This window comes from Trichosurus vulpecula, chromosome 7 (genome assembly GCF_011100635.1).
Source record: "Trichosurus vulpecula isolate mTriVul1 chromosome 7, mTriVul1.pri, whole genome shotgun sequence".
Classification (NCBI taxonomy): Eukaryota; Metazoa; Chordata; class Mammalia; order Diprotodontia; family Phalangeridae; genus Trichosurus; species Trichosurus vulpecula.
This window is the reverse complement of record NC_050579.1, coordinates 249,894,379-249,913,364: the sequence shown is the minus strand read 5'-3', so window position 1 is coordinate 249,913,364 and position 18,986 is coordinate 249,894,379. Positions and strand designations below refer to the sequence as shown.

The following is an 18,986-nucleotide window of genomic DNA, read 5'->3' as shown; positions in this document are numbered from 1 at the left end:
TTCTCTGGCAGTAGGTGGGTGGCATAATTCATCTAAAGTGCTCTCAACTCCTGGTTTATGATTGCATTAACAAGAGCTCCTAAAGTCTTTCAAAGTTGTTTTTCTGCATAATATTATCATTGTATAAATTGTTCTAATTCTACTCACTTCCTTTTACATTAGATTGTGGAGACCTTCCCAATTTCCTGTGAAATTTGAGATAACTTTTTCTGAGTTTGGGTGCGAAAGGGAGGAAAGATATAAGACTATAGCTTGAGAAGATGGTAGGGCCCACTGAAGGATAGGGAGACTTAAGTTTGTTTGAAGGCAGTAAGGAAGGAACTAGTAGATAAGGTTTCCTATTAGAGAAGAAGGATGATTGACAGGCAGTCTGTTGGAGAAGATAGGAAGGGATGACATCACAGGCACATTAGAAAGGTTTTTCTTGGCAAGGAGAAGGGCCACGTCATTATCAGAGGTTGGGAAAAGGAGAAAAGAGTGGAAGATACAGGCAAGGGCTTTTGAGATGAAGAGAAGAGGAAGCTTATGTTGATTGATTCAACTTTTCTCATTAAATTACTATCCCCTTACAGGACTGATGGAATGGGTCATGGGACAACAGTTTTAATAGGGAGTGAAGGAATTTGGAGAAAGAAAGGTCCTGAACATGGACTTTTATATCTATTGCTGGTAGAGCTTTGAGCTCAGGAACTTTGAGCTTCTAAAAGGCAACATGGGAGTACTGGGTGGGTACCTAGGAAACAAGAAAAGTATGAAAATTTAGAGAAGTACTTAAAACAAAACTTCCCACTTTACAATGTTGCTTAAGGCTAATTCTAAGTATGTAATGTTTGTACTTGTGTTGGCTTCCCTAGTTTAACTTTAAATATGTAGTTTAAATTGTTAGCAAAGGATTTTCTACAGAGGAAACTTCAAATATGAGTGGCTTAAACAATTTGTCATTACCAAAAAAAAAATTTAAATAAACATTTGCTGAGACCTGCTGTAAAGAACCCAATTTTAAAGCTCCCTGCTACCCTCCATATACCTCTGATAGATAGATCAGACATCAAGAACAAGAAAGGACCTCAGAGGCCATGGAGTCTAAACCCCTCATTTCACAGACAAGGAAACTGAGGTTCGAGGAGATTGAGTGGCTTGCCCATGGTTACACAGACAGTGTCAGAGACAGGATTTTAAGCCAGATTTTCTGAATCCAGAGCCATTGTTCCATATTGCCTCCTTTCTTAGATGTCAGTGAGTTCTCTGTGCATAGGAAACTGAATATAACTTGAAAGTAAACAAGTTCAACCCATAAACTCAGAAATAGACAAAGATTTACTTTTTTTAGTGTTTTTGTTTCCTCACTTTCTCCTATATAGTGTCTTAGATAACGCACACATCACACTTCAAGCACCTTTGGTTGTGGGAGTGTGAACACTCCTATCAAAGCAAATTAAAAACTTTCCTCCACTTTAAACCAATCTTCCTGAGTAGTTTTGGCTGAAAGAAAATAAAATAACTATTTCTTTGTGATCAGCCTCCTGGTGTAAAGCTAGGCTGGCTCTCAGATAATGGATGGTGTCCATCCCTGTGCCCCTCCTCAAAGCCTTCCTTACTTGGTAGGACCTGACTGAGCTTGACTTAACCCATACCCCACTCTGCAGTGAGGCACTGAAGTACAACTTGAGGGGAGAAGACGCATGAAACAGCAATGGGCAAAGGTGCTCTTATGCACATTTCCCAGCAGGGTACATCTAAGTGATAGAGCCAGTGGTCTGGCACTCTAATTCTCCCCACAGAGAACTCCGGGGTGGTTGGAATGGTCTGCTGCCTTCCATGGGTCACACCACTGGAGCTGTGTCAGGGAGTTATGTGTGTGTTCAGCCTTTATTGGGATAGGATTATGAATGCTGAAAGACTCACTGGACTGGACTTGAAAGACCCTTCTGGACCCCCTGGAAGGCTCCATCAATGCCTCAGATCAAATCCAGCTCTTTATTAAGCACTTACTGTATGCTCCCGACACGTGGTTGTTGTCGTTCAGTCATTTCAGTTGTATCTGACTCTGCATGATCTCATTTACAGTTTTCTTGGCAAAGATACTGGAATAGTTTGCCATTTCCTTCTCCAGCTCATTATGCATTTGGGAAACAGGTAAATAGGGTTAAGTCACTTGCCTAGGGTCACACATCTACTAAGTGTCTGAGGCCACATTTTAACTCAGGTCTTTCTGAATCCAGGACCAGCACTCTGCCTCCTGCACCACCTAGCTGCCCCCAGCTGACACACAGACAGAAAATTAAACCTAATTTTATACAAGGTGAGGATACGTAACAGTGACATTTTTCATATGTTACAGAATGCAGAGCAATCTCAATGGGCCAAGGACAAGAAGTTCATGCTCGCAAACTGGTACAGATGTCAATGCAACAGGTATGTAGGAAGGAAGAGTCTAGATGCTTTCTTTGCTTATCTGTTATCTCTCCCTCTGCCCATTTATTTCAATGTCCTGTGCATTTAATAATTGTTGCTCTGGTTAGAAATCTCTGCCCTTAGATACTTCTACATGAACAACATTTGAAAAAGCAGGTAGATGTGTGCAAACATGGAGATGAAACATATGTCCTTGTGATAAAGAGTTCATTTTTCTATTCTCATTCATGGATTTAATAAATTTTCAATTATCCTTGTATATACTTCTTATGAAAAATTTTAAAATTTCAAACCAATTTCTTCATGACATCCATGAAGAAATATTGGGTTGGTGATTGAGGTTCTGCTTTCTCTGACCACAGAAAGCTATTCAGCTTATTTATCATCAAAACTTTTTAGACTATCATGTAGATATGCCCTTTCTCTCTTTCCAGAGACTCAAATTTAAGTCTTGGAATTTCATGGTATAGTAATGACATATAACACTTAGGAAGTGACAGATGAGGACAATTAAACTTCAATTTTTGGTTAACTTCAGGCATTCATTTTTCATTAAGGATAGTTTCAGGCAAATAAGAAGCACTTCAGAATGCTAAGTTCAAGTATTGATATTAATTTTTATGAATAACTGCAAACAATAGAATTTTGAGTTGTAATTCACATAAAACCTAATAAATACACAGGACATTAATTCTCTAGAAATGCCCTGGACCTATCATAGCAATTGAAGAAGTAGCACCATTAAAAAATAAAATAAAATAAATCCACTGGCTTATTTTTAAACTTTCTATCTTAGAATGCGAAAAAATAGCCTTGGTGCCATATAGTCTTTGAAATTAATGGCTAGAGAAGGTTTAAAGGTCTAAAACATTACTTCAGGTCATCATCCTCTTATAGCTAGTCATTAATTCCCAGAAAACCCAAAGCCTCAATCTTTCTTGCTTAATTAACTTTAATAAATATCATGTGGAAATAGTTTTATGTGTACAGTCTATTCTTACTTGGTGAACCAAAGTATTCATTTCATAGAGCAAATCTTCAGTTGAGTTTTAGACCTCTATTGCTGCCATATCAGGAGGTTCATTTTAACAGTACCTGATACCACAAGCTCCTACACTGATGTAATACAGAAGAAAGAGCAATAGATTTGGAGTCAAGGGGATATGAGTTCAGATCTTAGCTCCATCACATACTATTATCACTTCAACCCCCTGGACATCAGTTTATTCAACCATGACAGAAGGGGTTTGGATTAGATGACCTCTAATGTTCCTTCCAGCTCTAAATATATGGACCTATGGTCCTCCATTTTTTATTTCCCATAGTGGGGAAAATGCTAATGGAATTTCCTAGCATAAAAATCTTGAGGACTATACATAGTTCACACAATGTCCAGACAATATTCAGGAAACTGGTCTTTACCAAGTTATTTCTCAAGCTTAATTTATTGAGGATGTATAGCCTTAGCCCAATTGAATGTGCATTTTTATGTTTGAATTAAAAAGAATGCTATTCTGGAGCAATAATGGCACTGTGACTCAGTGGTGTTAATCTCTGCTAGCACAATGCCACTTATAGATGAGCACTTAATAAATGTTGCAGATAATGATTATTCATAAATATTTGAGGTCTAATTCTTGTTTGTTAAAGAGGAAAACTTTGTAAAATGACTCCTGATTTTAAAAAAGAATTATACTTGGGTTCTACTTTCCAAAAAGAAGGAAAGAGTAAAAAAAAGAAATAAATAAAAAGCAATCCACAGAAAGTATAAAGGAAATTGAAAAGAATTCCTTTGATAAGAATTTTCCCACAAATGCCCATGAGAAGTCTCACATCAATAATAATACAAAAGTGCCTAGGCTAATGCCACAAAGCCCACAGATTCTTGGTAAGTCTGATCTTACTCAACAGGGAAGAGTTTAAAAGTTTTGCTAGGGTGCATGGGAAGAAAGTTTAGAGGGGACACTTGAAGTCCTCTCCCTCACTCCCCATTGGGAGTGCTATGCTCAGAAAAAGCATAAAAGTTCAAAGTACTGTAACCTTCCATTTTTTGGCCTTGTTTTCCAGTTTCTTGCTGCTGTTTCTCAGCATTCATTCACTTGTTCCACAAATATATGTTATATACAAAAGACCTTGTGTTAGACTTTTAGATAGAATGCAAAGATGAGTAAAACATAGACCTAGTCTAATAGGAGGAATGCTAACTGTACAACTAGACTGTCTAGTTTGTTCTTAACTTGTATGGGGTATGGGTTAGCAGGGGAAAGAGAGAACCAGGCTCAACACTATAATGGCTGATCAGTGCCTTCAATTTTGGATTTTATCACTACTTTCCAGCAATAACTTACAGTTTTCCAGAAATATTACAAAAGCAAAAGAATGTAAATACTGACGGATCAATATTCGTTAAAAAGTAATGTATTGAGTTTGCTGGCCTCTCCTTGGCTGCTGTGTTTCTCGAATATTTCACTACTTGGTTTATTATAAAGAATGAAAATATAAGTTTAGGGCATGGCCATCCTAGCCTGCAAAGTACCCATTTACATCGCTAGATGGTGCTCACACTGTACCACATAACTCAAGCTAGCTCTTTTTCTTCCACTTCTCTACTGGTCTACATAAGGCAGAAAATGATTTCAAATCCATTTGATTTTGAAAGTTATTAGTTCATCAAAGTAACAAATGAAATGACGTACGAAAACATAAAATGAATTTTTAAACTATATATGGGATAAAAGAATTTATACATCTAGTCTACAACAATGTAAAAATGACATCCATGACTTAGTTTTTGTTCCAAAATTGAGTAACAAATTGTTTTTTGGATATAGGGTGGCTGGGTATTACTTCAGAATTGTCATCTTGGTCTGGAATTCATGGAAGAACTATTAGAGACACTGCTCACCAGCGAAGCTAGTAATGAGGCTTTCCGAGTCTGGATAACTACTGAAGCACATGAAAAATTCCCAATCACATTGTTACAGGTTTGTTACATGACAAATGGAGTCTGTGATAGCCATGAGCAAATCATTTTTCTCTCAGTTTTCTCATCCGTAAAATGGTTATAATTACACACTACCTATCCCCAAAAGAGTTGACCCGAGGAAAACCTTTGGAAATATCACAGTACTGGGAATTGCTCTATCTCTACAAATGAGTCTGGAGTAATTTGGATAAATACAGAATTGTTCAGGACACTAACAGAATCTGCACTGTAAAAATCACATGCTGTCATCAAGAGTATATAGTTAACATTCCCACAAGTGAATTATAACACTAGATATTAATTTATGACTTATTGACTGTATTCAATTTAATTAGTGGGTACTTGGCTGAATTTCAGCTAAAGTTGTTTATACCATAAATATGTTGACTTCTTTTTAATTAGTTTTTTGTCTTCTTGTGTGAATTTTTCATAAGTAAAACTAATATATTTGCTTTTTATGATAGACTTCTATAAAGTTCACTAATGAACCGCCCCAAGGGGTACGTGCAGGTTTGAAAAGAACATTTGCTGGAATTAATCAAGACCTCCTTGATGTCAGCAATTTGCCCATGTGGAAGCCGATGCTGTATACCGTGGCTTTTTTACACTCCACTGTACAGGTATTTAAAAGCAGCTTCAGCATTTAGTGTATAGCAAACAGTCATTGTAGGGTAATTTCCTTTAAACAAAGATTAAGTAAATTTGATTCTTTATTATTATACGTATTCCCTGCCTGTCATATATTTCTTTTTTAGATTGTATTGAGATTCCCTAGGCTCTCCACTTCTTTAGTAACCAAGGGATATAATAATCACCAATGTGATTCCCTAGGCTCTCCACTTCTTTAGTAACCAAGGGATATAATAATCACCAAATAATTAACATGTTAGATTAGTTGCTCTTTGGTTCAGCTGTCAATATTGGCAGTTAAACCCCTTTTCATATCCTTAATGGACTATCCTCAGAGACAGATCAGCATGCATCAAAACTCTGTTTTGCATTTTAAAATTCATTTAATAGAACATATGAAATGTTAAAGTTTCATTTAAAATCAATTTAAGTGTAATTACTAGGTAACAGCCAATTATTTTGGTCTTTTATGTACTAGTATATATTAGGGGATAGGGAGGGAGCTGCTTCTGACATAGGTGATCCCCAATACCACTTGTTATTAACATCCTGCTTATCACTCCATACCAGGAAATACGTGCCTCTTCTCCACAGAGGAGAAAAGTTCAAAATTCTAAGTTCTAACCAATTCTTGCATTCTCCCCTTTTTCCTAGACTGAAATCCAGGTAAAGGAAAGAGTACTGTGATTTTCCCAAGAGCCATCCCTATTCCTTGCTCAGGAAGGTAGCCAATCAATCTTGCCTTATGCAGAGGTGACAGAAGATTCAGTTGCCCACTCTAGAGACTATTAAGCATATGTCATTTCCAGTCATCTCTCTCCCCTAGGACAAGCCACTTTGTTGGGCTCTATTCTGGGGTCTACATACATCTAAGGAAGAGGCCTACAACTAGTACATATATATAATCACCTCTACTAGCCACCATTCCTCATAAGAATAGTTAATAGAACTAATATTTTGTTGCTTTTTCAAAATTTTATTATGGCCCTTGAATTTTAAATTCCATCTTTTAAGACACTATAAACCTATCTGTCAATGGTTAACTTTAGCAGACGTTATCATATGCAATTATGTATTATTTAAGCTTGTTAGTGGATTTCAAATCTGCAAAGAGTATATTTTGTGCTACCATCCCAAGTGGTGATAATTCAATTGCTCCATCATGCTTATTGGAGGAAGATATAATCCCTTTCCGCACCTCCCCCCACAGTGAATATGCAGTGATACAATGCAATGTGAGCAATTATTCTGTGAATTCTATAGGGGATACCTAATAAATTTAGATTATTATATTTCTCAGAATCTTGCTTATAAATACTTAGCACATGCCCTGGCACGTAGCAAGCACTTAATAAATGTAGTGGGTAGTATATTGGTTTTTCTAAAACCAGTTCTTATCATCACTTTTCTCCTTAAAAACCTACAATGAATCCCAATGCATATCAAATAAAGTTCAGGCTCTTTATCTTGGCATTCAAAGCCTTCCCAGTTCCACATCACTTATCTAACCTTATCATTTGCTGCCTGCCAACAGAAACCAAGAGAGGTCCAGCACTGGCCCCTGAAAAGACTGTGCTCATGCCCATACTATCCTCATGTTATGCCCCAAGCCCAAAATTCTCTCTCCATTTCAGTGCCTCCCTCTGGCTCAGTCTTCCTTAGAACCCACACAGTGCAAAGGCAATTCACTTCATTTGCGATTTCTCTTCTGATCCTGCCTGCCCTTCCCAGTTGACTTTCAACCAGTGTGGTCACTCATCCTGCTTTGATTCTTGGCTCATCTCCCAGGCATTCACTTGTGGTCTGGTACTCCTCTCAGCATTCCTGCCTGGCCCATCTGAAATAAAGTACTTGGTTTCTCCTCTCATTTTCCAATTCAGTTGGACTTCCCAACAGTACAATATTTCTGAACTCCAGTTTGCCCCTCTTTTGGACCAAAGTAAAGAAGGCTGTCCCCTGCTGGTCTCTATCTATAGGGTGTCTCTGAAGCCTAAATTGAATCATAAAACTGTTCTGGTTCCCTAGGAGACTACACCCACCTCTTTCTGCTTCAGAGTCCACTTCTTCCATGAAATCCCTCAGTTTAATGTCTGTCTCACGGTAATCTTCCCTTTTCTTGAACTCCCAGGATACTTATATTCTCTGCCACATTAAATCTGCTTCTTTCTAGTATTGTCCTCTATTTCATTTATGTGTACTTTCCCCAACTGTATTTACTTGTAAACTCCTTGAAAGCAGAGGTTTTATAATATACTTCTTTTGTATTTCCATATTGCCAAACAAAACTAGGCATCATAAATACCAGTCAGGTTAAATAGAATAGAAACAGTTATCCAAATAAACTGAACAAGCCCGTGATTTGGAAATCCAGTTATATTTATAACACCCTAGTGAAAAGAAATATGAGTGGGTGGGGGCGGTGGGAATTTGGTTAAATTCAGTAGCTAAGTTTTGAGTTCTCTACTTGGTTTTATTGTGTAGTCTTAGCCCTTAAAGAGAACGATGGAGGCACTTTCTAGAATTTCACTCAATCCAACAAGCATTTATTAACTGCTTATTCTGTGCAAAGACCAAATAAAGCCAGTAGAAACCAATAGATAAATAGTGAAAATAGTAATGAAGTCATTTGGAAAAGAAAACCTAAAGTTAACCGTCTTTTCTCATTATGATCTAAAACAACTCCTTTTGTCTTAAGTGAAAATACAAAAACACTTGGAAAGAAAAGTTTTAAAATGAAATTGGTAGTAAGAAACATAAATGTGAAACAAATGTAGGCATTTTGAGCAATTGTCAAAGATCACATTTTAAGAGATAACTAAATTGCAATTGCTTAGTGAATATAAATGGTAATGTTTTCATAAAGCCAATTTAAGCAGCCCTGGGAAAGGAAAAATTCTCAGTTCCATGTCTAAATGAACATTCTACCACGTAGATAAAAGTAATATCCAATTTTCTTCCTTCTCCCTCCCCCCACAAAGGGAGGGAGTGGATATCACATCTTTTTTGCTAAAATAGTTAGGATTTCTTTTCTTTTTGGTATCCATGATTGAGGAAAATAGGGAGTCAATAACTAATGCCAGCCCACAGGCATTTGCCAACATCCGTTTCTGTGATCATATAAACCTTGCTCTGCTGTAGAGAGACTGGTGATTTGGAAAATGTTTGTTTTCCATGTTCCTTGGAAGTCCAGCTTATTCCAAGTTCATAGATTAGGTACTGGACTTCTGGAAATATCACAGATTTGAAGTTAAATAATAAAGCTTAAAAATACATATTTACATAAGATAAGGGAAGCCATACCAGCTTAGAATCAAACCAGACTCCTCCATCTTGTTCAATAGTGGATCTGAATCCCTACAATGAGCCTGGTCGCCCGTGTATGGTGGCAAAAAGCTGAGAGGAGACATGCTTTTCATTTACTCCTCATCAAACAAGTAGCAATCAAGAAAGACTTGTGTGCTCAGCAGTATGGTAGGGCTGCCACAGGAGAGGAAAGAAGCTTGTACATTCATTTCAATTTCACTTAACAGTGTTTCCCAGTGTTCATTAGGTGATGATTCTCTTTCCAAAATTTCACAGCAGACAGTAATTTCATTCTTCCCTAAATAAACCTCCTTTTAGTGAAGAATAAATTTATAAAGGCAAACCTTAGAGCCAGGTTCAAGTCCTACCCCAGAGACTGTGAGTGTGTCACTTAACTTCTGGGTTCCCCATGCTCTCTAAACCTTTAAGTTGCAGAGTAATTTCAACCAGTTTGCATTGGCGGAGGGAGTTCTCATACAATGAAATCACAAGTTCAGGCCACCACGCCCCCAAAATAAATACTTTATGGTTTAAAATAGTTCAGCTGTGAACACTTTTTGAACTGTAACACCTAATCTTTTGATTTCTATAAAACAGAGACTAATGTGTTTTAAATGTTTCAAATTAACATTCATTCATGACACACATCAGAGTTGACCACCTCTTACAATGAACTAAGTGTCTCATATTATGATCTTTTTAAGCTTATCTTTTGTACATATAGTAGAGCAAGGGCCTTCCTATGTACATGCCGGACCTAGGTGCATTTATTTAATAAGTAAACAAGTCAAACTCATAAAATGTTTTCTAAATGTCACACAACTGTTTACAATGGCTATGAAAAGGTATAGCTTGGTAGAGCACTTCAGATAGGGTCAAAAAGTCAATGGGCAATAAAATGTAGGCTACTGGAAGATGGGGATTATTTTCGTTTCGTATCTTTGTATGCCTAGCTGCTAATGTAACGCCTGGCACCTGGGAGGAGCTGTGCCTTGAAAAAGCCTAGGGACAGTAAAAGGTGGATTTGGAGAACGGGTGTATTTCAAGCATGGGGGACAGAGTTGGGAGATGAAATGCTAAATTCAGAGGTCAAAAGTAGTCTATATGCTACTAAAAACAAGGATTTAATTAGGACTTTGGATAGGAGTGGGGAGAAAAACCAGAATGGTCCTTTTACAACCAGCCTTCACCATCACTTCCCCAGTCTACTTTGTACTTGGCAGTAGGAGGTGGGGAAAGAAAAGGGAACGCATGGGGTCAAAGGAACGAAGAGAAAAGTCGGGAAGGGAAAGGCCAGAGGGGCACTCAGGAGAAGGCTGATTCTATATGTTTCATGCATAAATATAAATAATGTAATAAATAAATAAATAAATGATAGCAATTTCATCGATGGAAGTAATTACTTGGGGACCAGTTGTAGACCCAGATGTACACTAGGAGAAGGTGATGAGTGGTATCATTGCAGCTCATCTGTAGGACTGTCATATATGTATATATATGTATGTATATATATATAATCTGAGACCCAGAAATACCAGTACCAACATTTACGCATCATTCAGATAGATGCCAGAGAATCAGAACAACTGAAGGACCCTTGTCTTTTGACAGTTCAGCTTTCTGTGGATCTTGTCGGCCCTGCCTGTTTAGTTATCCTTTTATGGTAATAGTTCAACTTTATTTAGTAAATAGAAAGGATAGGCACCAAGGGAGATATTAGAGTGGTGGCTATGTGGCAACATAAAAGTTTTGACAGACATATCATGTTTGTATCAACAGTCATATTCTCTCTGTCTGTCTCTCTGTCTCTCTCTGTCTCTGTCTGTCTGTCTGTCTCTCCCCACATCCCCTATTACAAAATTACACAGTAGAACTAAGAAGGAGTTTAAATGCCTTTGAATCATAGAAGCAGTGTTCTTAAAAGTGAAAAATATAGACCCTAACGTTTTAAATTGAACATTTCAAAAACCCAATGCATTAATAATAAACTGTATTCTTATGAATCAATATTGGAGTTGAATTATTTTAAATTCAGAGATACTGATTTTGCTCTAAGTCATGGTAAATAGTTTCGAGGTCTGTTCTTCAGTACTGTTTGTGTAAAGAACGACCAAAAGATGTTTCTGCTGGCTGATGTATGCACTGTGGTTTATTAAGACTGTGTCAGCTTCTTTAGGCATCTCTGGTAGCTCTTACTGTTCTTGTTTATCAAATTTCACTCGCTAAGAAGAAAGAAACGTGAGATTGAAAACATAACGTTCTACTGAACATTTGATTTTCTGTGGTTATTTTTTTAAGGAACGTCGCAAGTTTGGTCCCCTAGGTTGGAATATTCCTTACGAGTTTAATTCAGCTGACTTTACAGCAAGTGTTCAATTTATACAGAACCACCTTGATGAATGTGATATCAAGAAAGTGAGTAGTATCTTTTCTATACCTATCTCTTGTGTTCTTAATAATCCCAGATCACTATTTGCCAGCCCCTTTTTAGTTTATGAGACACCTTTGATCTTGCTAGTTCACACCAAGTTGCGGGATGGATTGTCTTTCAACAATTTTCTTGTTCACCCATTTCTAACCCACTCCCAGTAAGAGTGAACACACACATGTACATGCACGCGCACACACACACACACACACGCACACACTCACACACACATGCACACTGTCCTTTTTCTCTCTACCAAGGTTATAATCTTTACCACCTCAGGTCATGAATCAGGAAAAGGAAGTAAAGAAGCTATGGCATCATACTTCATCTGACCAATTGTCCTATTTGAGATAACCTATGGGTCACACATACAGTAGTGCTTGTTATAGGTTTTCCTTAATAAACAAATTGTAAACTACTTAACAGTGTAAATAAGTGAGCTCTGATTAATCTGTAAAAAAAATTTTTATGTGGCTATGTTTAGTATTTTCAAGAAGTACAAGATTCCTATCACTGACCCCAACTTCCTCAAGTCTCTCCCTGAAATCAAAGCCCCAGGATGTTTGTTATTGTTCATTTTATTGATATTAGTTATAACTAGATTTTTTTTAAAACAGGGGGTGTCATGGACTACAGTACGCTACATGATTGGAGAAGTACAATATGGAGGCAGAGTCACAGATGATTTTGATAAACGTCTACTTAATTGCTTTGCTAGAGTAAGTCAACTTAGGAAGAACCATAAAAGTACATTTATTACAGTCATTGCCATTGTCTAGGTTTTAATAGCACAACTTTTTGTTTGTAGTGTATTAATTAATCTTTATTTACACTAACTTTAGTATAGGATTACTGAATAAAGATCAGCATTTTTGCGTTTACTGTAGGGAAGGGAACTACTCTCAATTCTCAGTTTTCTAATTTTCAAAGGCAAATGTAAAATGGTTTGGGAATTGTTGTTTTGTGGGATTTATTTGTGTTGCATTCCCTATATTCTGGACTATATCAGTAATACTTTGTCTTAAAAAAACCTGATTCCTCTGGGTGTGGATGATTCGAAATGCAGTCAAACCTTTTTTTAAAAAAAGTTTAGTATTCAATTTTTCCCCAGTTTCATGTAAAAATAATTTTTAACATTTGTTTTTAAAATTTTGAGTTCCAAATTCAATTCCTTCCCCCTGCATTGAGAAGGCAAGCAATTCTATATAGGTTATATATGTGTAGACACGCTAAACATATCCATAATAGTCACATTGTGAAAGAAAACACAGAAAAAAACCTCAAGAAAAATAAAGTTTAAAAAATATGCTACAATCTGTATTCGTATACCATCAATTCTTTCTCTGGGGACGGATAGCATTTTTCATCCTAAGTCCTTCAGAGTTGTCTTGGATTGTTTTATTGTGAGAATAGCAAAGTCATTCACAGCTGATCATCTTATAATATTGCTGTTATTTTGTACCTGGTACATTTCATTTTGCATTAGCCCATGCAAGGCTTTCCAGGTTTTCCTGAGAGCATCCTGCTCATCATTTTTTATAGTACAATAGTATTCCATCATAATTACATACCACAACTTGTTTAGCCATTCCCAATTGATGGGCATCCCCTCAATTTCTAATTCTTTACCCCCAGAAAAGAGCTACTGTAAATATTTTTGTACATATAGATCCTTTTCCTTTTTTATCTATTTTCGGATACAGACCTAGTAGTGATATTTCTAGGTCAAAGGATATGCATGGTTTTATAGCCCTTTAGGCATAGTTCCAAATTGCTCTATAGAATGGTTGGATCAGTTCACAACTCCATCAACAATAAATTAATGTCTCATTTTTCCCACATCCCATCCAACATTTATCATTTACCTTTTCTGTCCTATTAGCCAATCTAATAGGTGTGAGATAGTACCTCAGAATTGTTTTAATTTGCATTTCTCCAGTCAATAGTAAGTTAGAATATTTTTTCATATGGCTATAGATAGCCTTAATTACTGCATCTGAAAACTGATTATATCATTTGATCATTTATCAATTGGGGAATAGCTCTTATTTTTATAAATTTGACACAGGTCTCTATCTGTTAGAGAAATGAGGCCTTTATCAGAGAAACTTGCTTCAAACTTTTTTTCACAGTTACTATTGCTAACTGTATTTCCTTCCATCCTATTCTCCCTACACCCATTTATTCTGTTCTCTCTCTCCTTTTACCCTGTCCCTCCTCAAAAATGTTTTGCTTCTGACTACTACTTTCCCAAGTCTTCTCTTCCTTCTATCACTCCCCCTTCTCTTATTCCCTTCCCCTCCTGCTTTCATGTAGGGTAAGTGAAATTTCTATACCCATTGAATGTTTATCTTATTCCTTCTTTGAGTCAGTTCTACTAAGAGTAAGGTTCATTCACTCCCCCTCACCTCCCCCCTCTTCTTCTCCATTGTAAAAGCTTTCTCTTGCCTCTTTTATGTGAGATAATTTACTCCATTCCACCTCTCCCTGTCTCTGTCTCTGTCTCTGTCTCTCTCTCTCTTTCTCTCTCTCTCAGTACATTCTTGTCTCACACCTTAATTTTATTTTTTTAGATATCATCCCTTCATATTCAACACAAACCTGTGCCCTTGAAATATATACTCCTTCTAACTACCCTAATAGTGAGAAAGGTCTTATGAGTTACAAATATCATCTTCCCATATAGGAATGTGAACAGCTTAACCCTATTAAGTCCCTTATGATTTCCCTTTCCTGTTTACCTTTTTATGATTCTCTTGAGACTTGCATTTGAAAGTCCGATTTTCTATTCAGCTCTGGTCTTTCCATCAAGAATGCTTGAAAGTCCTCTATCTCATTGAATATCAATTTTCCCCCTGAAAGTTTATACTTAGTTTTTCTTGGTAGCTCATTCTTGGTTGTAATCCTAGCTCGTTTGCCCTCTGGAATATCATCTTCATAGCCCTCTGATCCTTTAGTGTAGAATCTGCTAAATCTTGTACTATCCTGACTGTGGCTCCACAAGACTTGAATTGTTTCTTTCTGGCTGCTTGCAATATTTTCCCCTTGATCTGGGAGCTCTGGAATTTGGGTATAATATTCCTAGAAGTTTTCATTTTTGGATCTCTTTCAGGAGGTGATTGGTAGAGTCTTTCAATTTCTGTTTTACCCTCAGGTTCTAGAATATCAGGGCAGTTTTCCCTGAATAATTTCTTTTTTTAATTTCTTTTTTTTATTTTCGGTTTACACACTCAGTTCCACAAGTTTTTGAGTTCCAAATTTTCTCCCCCTTCTTCTCCTCCCCCCTTCTCCCCCCAAGGTGGCATGCAATCCGATATAGGTTCTACATTAAACTTATTTACACAATAGTCAAGTTGTAAAGAAAAATTATAACCAATGGAATGAATCATGAGAAAGAAGAAACAAAAAAAAGAAAAAAAGAGAGAGCAAACAGTTTGCCTCAGTCTGCATTCAAACTCCATAATTCTTTCTCTGGATGTGGATAGCTTTTTCTATCATGAGTCTTTTGGAGCTATCTTTGAACCTTGTATTGCTGAGAAGAGCCAAGTCCATTAAAGTTAGTTGTCACGGATACTGTGTATCTATAATCGTGTATAATGCCCTCCTGGTTCTGCTCCCCTCACTCAGCATCAGATCACATAGATCTTTCTAGGTTATTATGAAGTTTGTCTGTTCCCCGTTTCTTATAGCACAATAGTGTTCCATTACATTCATATACCACAACTTATTTAGCCATTCCCCAATTGATGGGCATCCCCTTGATTTCTAATTCTTTGCCACCACAAAAAGAGCTGCTATAAATATTTTTATACATATGGGTCCATTTCCCACTTCTATGATCTCTTTGGGATACAGCCCTAGAAGTGTTATTGCTGGGTCAAAGGCTATGCATATCTTTATAGCCCTCTGGGAATAGTTTCAAATTACTCTCCAGAATGGCTGGATGAAAAAAAAATAAAACTACCCAAAAACAAAAACAGAAGAGAAGAGAAAAAGGCGAGCATGAAGTGTGCCTCAATCTGCATTCAAACTTCATAGTTCTTTCTCTGGATGTAGATAGCATTCTCCATCGTGAGTCCTTTGGAGTTTTGCCTGCACCTTGTGTTACTGAGAGGAGTGAAGTCTGTCAGGCTTGGTTCTCACAGAATCCATGTATCTGTGGTTGTGTACAGTGTTCTCCTGGCTCTGCTCCGCTCACTCAGCATTATGTCATGTAGGTTTTTCCAGGTTGTTATGAAGTCTGTATCATCCCCATTTCTTATGGCACAATAGTATTCCATTACCTTCATATACCACAGCTTGTTCAGCCATTCCCCAATTGATGGGCATCCCTTTGATTTCCAATTCTTGGCTACCACAAAAAGAGCCGCTATAAATATCCTTGTACATATGGGTCCTTTTCCCGGTTGTGTGATTTCTTTGGGATACAATCCTAGAAGTGGTATTGCTGAGTCAAAGGGTATGAACATTTTTATAGCCCTTTGGGCATAGTTCCAAACTGCTCTCCAAAATGGCTGGATCAGCTCACAACTCCACCAGCAATGTAACAATTTTCCAATTTTCCCACATCCTTTCCAGCATTTATCATTTTCCTGTTTTGTTATTTTAGCCAATCTGACAGGAGAGATGTGATATCTAAGAGTTGTTTTGATTTGCATTTCTCTAATCAGTAGTGATTTAGAGCATTTTTTCATATGCCTATAGATAGCTTTAATTTCTTCCTCTGAAAACTGCCTGTTCATATCCTTTGACCATTTCTCAATTGGGGAATGGTTCTGTTTATTCTTTCTCGTTATTCATTCCGTTGGTCGTAATTCTTCTCCGCAACTTGACTAGTGTATAAATTAATTCAATGCAAAGTCATTCATGGTAGTTATATGAGATTCCATGCCATCTTGGGGAGGGAGGGGGGAAGGAGGGGAGAAAATCTGGAACTCAAAATTATGTAGAACTGTCTGTTGTAAACTAAAAATAAAAATAAATTCAAAAAAACAGAATGGCTGGATCAATTCACAACTCTACCAACAATGTAACAGTGTTCCAATTTTCCCACATCCTCTCCAGCATTTATGATTTTCCTGTTTTCTCATGTTGGCCAATCTGCCAGGAGAGATGTGGTACCTTAGAGTTGTTTTGATTTGCATTTGTCTAAGTAATAGTGATTTAGAGCATTTCTTCATATGACTGTAGATATCTTTAATTTCTTCCTCTGAAAAATGCCTGTTCATGTCATTTGACCATTTATCAATTAGGGAATTACTTATATTTAAAGTTACTGTAGACACTATAAAATATTTGGGAATATACCTGCCAAGACAAACCTAGGACCTATATGATCACAATTACAAAACACTTTTCGTAAAAATAAAGTCAGACCTAAATAGATGGAAAAAACATCAGTAGCTTATGGTTAGGCTGAGCCAATATAATGAAAATGACAATTTTACCTAAATTAATTTACTTATTCAGTGCCATAGCAAACTACCAAAAAATTATTTTACAGACCTGGATAAAATAATAACAAAATTCATCTGGAAGAACAAGAGGTCTAGACTGTCAAGGGAATTAATGAAAAGAAATGCTAGGGAATGTGGTCTAGCCATACCAGACTTTAAACTGTATTGTAAAGCAGCAGTCATCAAGACTACTTGGTACTGGCTAAGAAACAGAGTGGTGTATCAGTGGAATAGATTAGGTACACAAGATGCAGAAGTCAATGACTGTAGCAATCTACTCTTTGATAAACCCAAAGACTCCAACTTCTGTGATAAGAACTCACTATTTAACAAGAATTGCTGAGAAAACTGGAAAATAGCATGACAGAAACTAGGCATAGAGCAACATCTTACAGTGTATAGCAAAATAAAGTCAAAATGGGTCCACAGCAAGGAATAGGTTGCCTGTCAGATTTATGGGGAAGGGAAGAATTTATGACAAAACAAGAGATAGAGAGCATTATGAAATGCAAAATGGATACTTTTGATTGTGTCAAATTGAAACATTTTTGTACAAACTAAGCCAATGCAACTAAGATTAGGAGGGAAGCGGAAAATTGGGAAAGAATTTTTACAACCAGTGTCTCTGACATCTCTAAAAATATACAGGGAACCTGATAATCTCCTTAAACCACCACAGCTGCCAGCAATTCAGTTGTCCTGAGGTCTGCTCTGGGCTCACTTGGGCCCAGTCTGTGCTGGTACAGCCTCTGCTAGACTACACTCCTCTCAGTCTAGTGCAACAGATTTTTTCTTGATGACTTTGTAAGTTATCTTGGGCTGGAAATTTGTTTCACTCCGTGTTTTTATGAGTTCTGCTGCTCTAGAATTTGTTTAGAGTTATTTTTTAAAGATATTTGGAAGGTTTTGGAGAGGAGCTCAGGTGAGTTCCTGTCTTTACTCTGCCATCTTGGCTCCATCCCCTGAAATGCAGTCAAACCTTGATTAATCAGAACACTTCAGGACTATCATGTTTTGTACAATTGAAGTTTTCCAGGAAGGTATATTTATTTCAACTTTTCCTTTTTGAGAAACCTCTCTGGACAGTTTATAACTACTGTAATAATGTAAACAAAAACAATGTTAAAAGTAACTGAACTCTCATTCATTGCAGTGACCAATCGTAGCCCTATTTCCCTCCATTTGATAAAGAGATGAACATCTGCAAGGGTAGAATGTTGAAACGCTATCAGACTAAGTTGATTTATGACTTGTTTTTGCTTAATTTTTCTGTTTTAAGAGAGAATTCATGGCAGGGCAAGAGGGAGAAGTAGAGGGGAACAATATCAGGAAATAACTTTGTTGTAAGATCTCTTTGGGATACAGACCTAGTAATGGTATTGCTGGATCAAAAGGTATGCACAGTTTGGTTGCCCTTTGGGCATAGTTCCAAAATGCTCTCCAGAATGGTTGGACCAGTTCCCAACTCTACCAACAGTGCATTAGTGTCCAGTTTTACCACATCCAGCATTTATCATTTTCCTTTTTTGTCAAATTAGCCAATCTGATAGGTTTGAGGTGGCACCTCAGAGTTGTTTTAATGTGCATTTCTCTAATCAAAAATGATTTAGAACATTTCTTCATATGTCTCTAGATAGCTTTGATTTCTACATCTGAAAAATGCCTGTTCATATCCTTTGACCATTTATCAATTGGGGAATGACTTGTATTCTTATAAATTTGACTCAGTTCTTGTAACTGTAATTTAAATTTAAAGATCTTTCTC

General features: G+C 36.9%; 1 protein-coding gene across 1 annotated transcript in view; it reads left to right on the top strand.

The window, feature by feature from the left end:
- The window catches only part of DNAH8 (dynein axonemal heavy chain 8), a 504,073-nt gene that overhangs the window by 401,594 nt on the left and 83,493 nt on the right, over window positions 1-18,986 (top strand). The window contains exons 82-86 of the mRNA XM_036768363.1: window positions 2,342-2,415; window positions 5,247-5,399; window positions 5,866-6,021; window positions 11,633-11,749; window positions 12,383-12,484. Coding sequence (XP_036624258.1) covers window positions 2,342-2,415; window positions 5,247-5,399; window positions 5,866-6,021; window positions 11,633-11,749; window positions 12,383-12,484 — 602 coding nt within the window. The remainder of the gene's footprint in view (window positions 1-2,341; window positions 2,416-5,246; window positions 5,400-5,865; window positions 6,022-11,632; window positions 11,750-12,382; window positions 12,485-18,986) is intronic.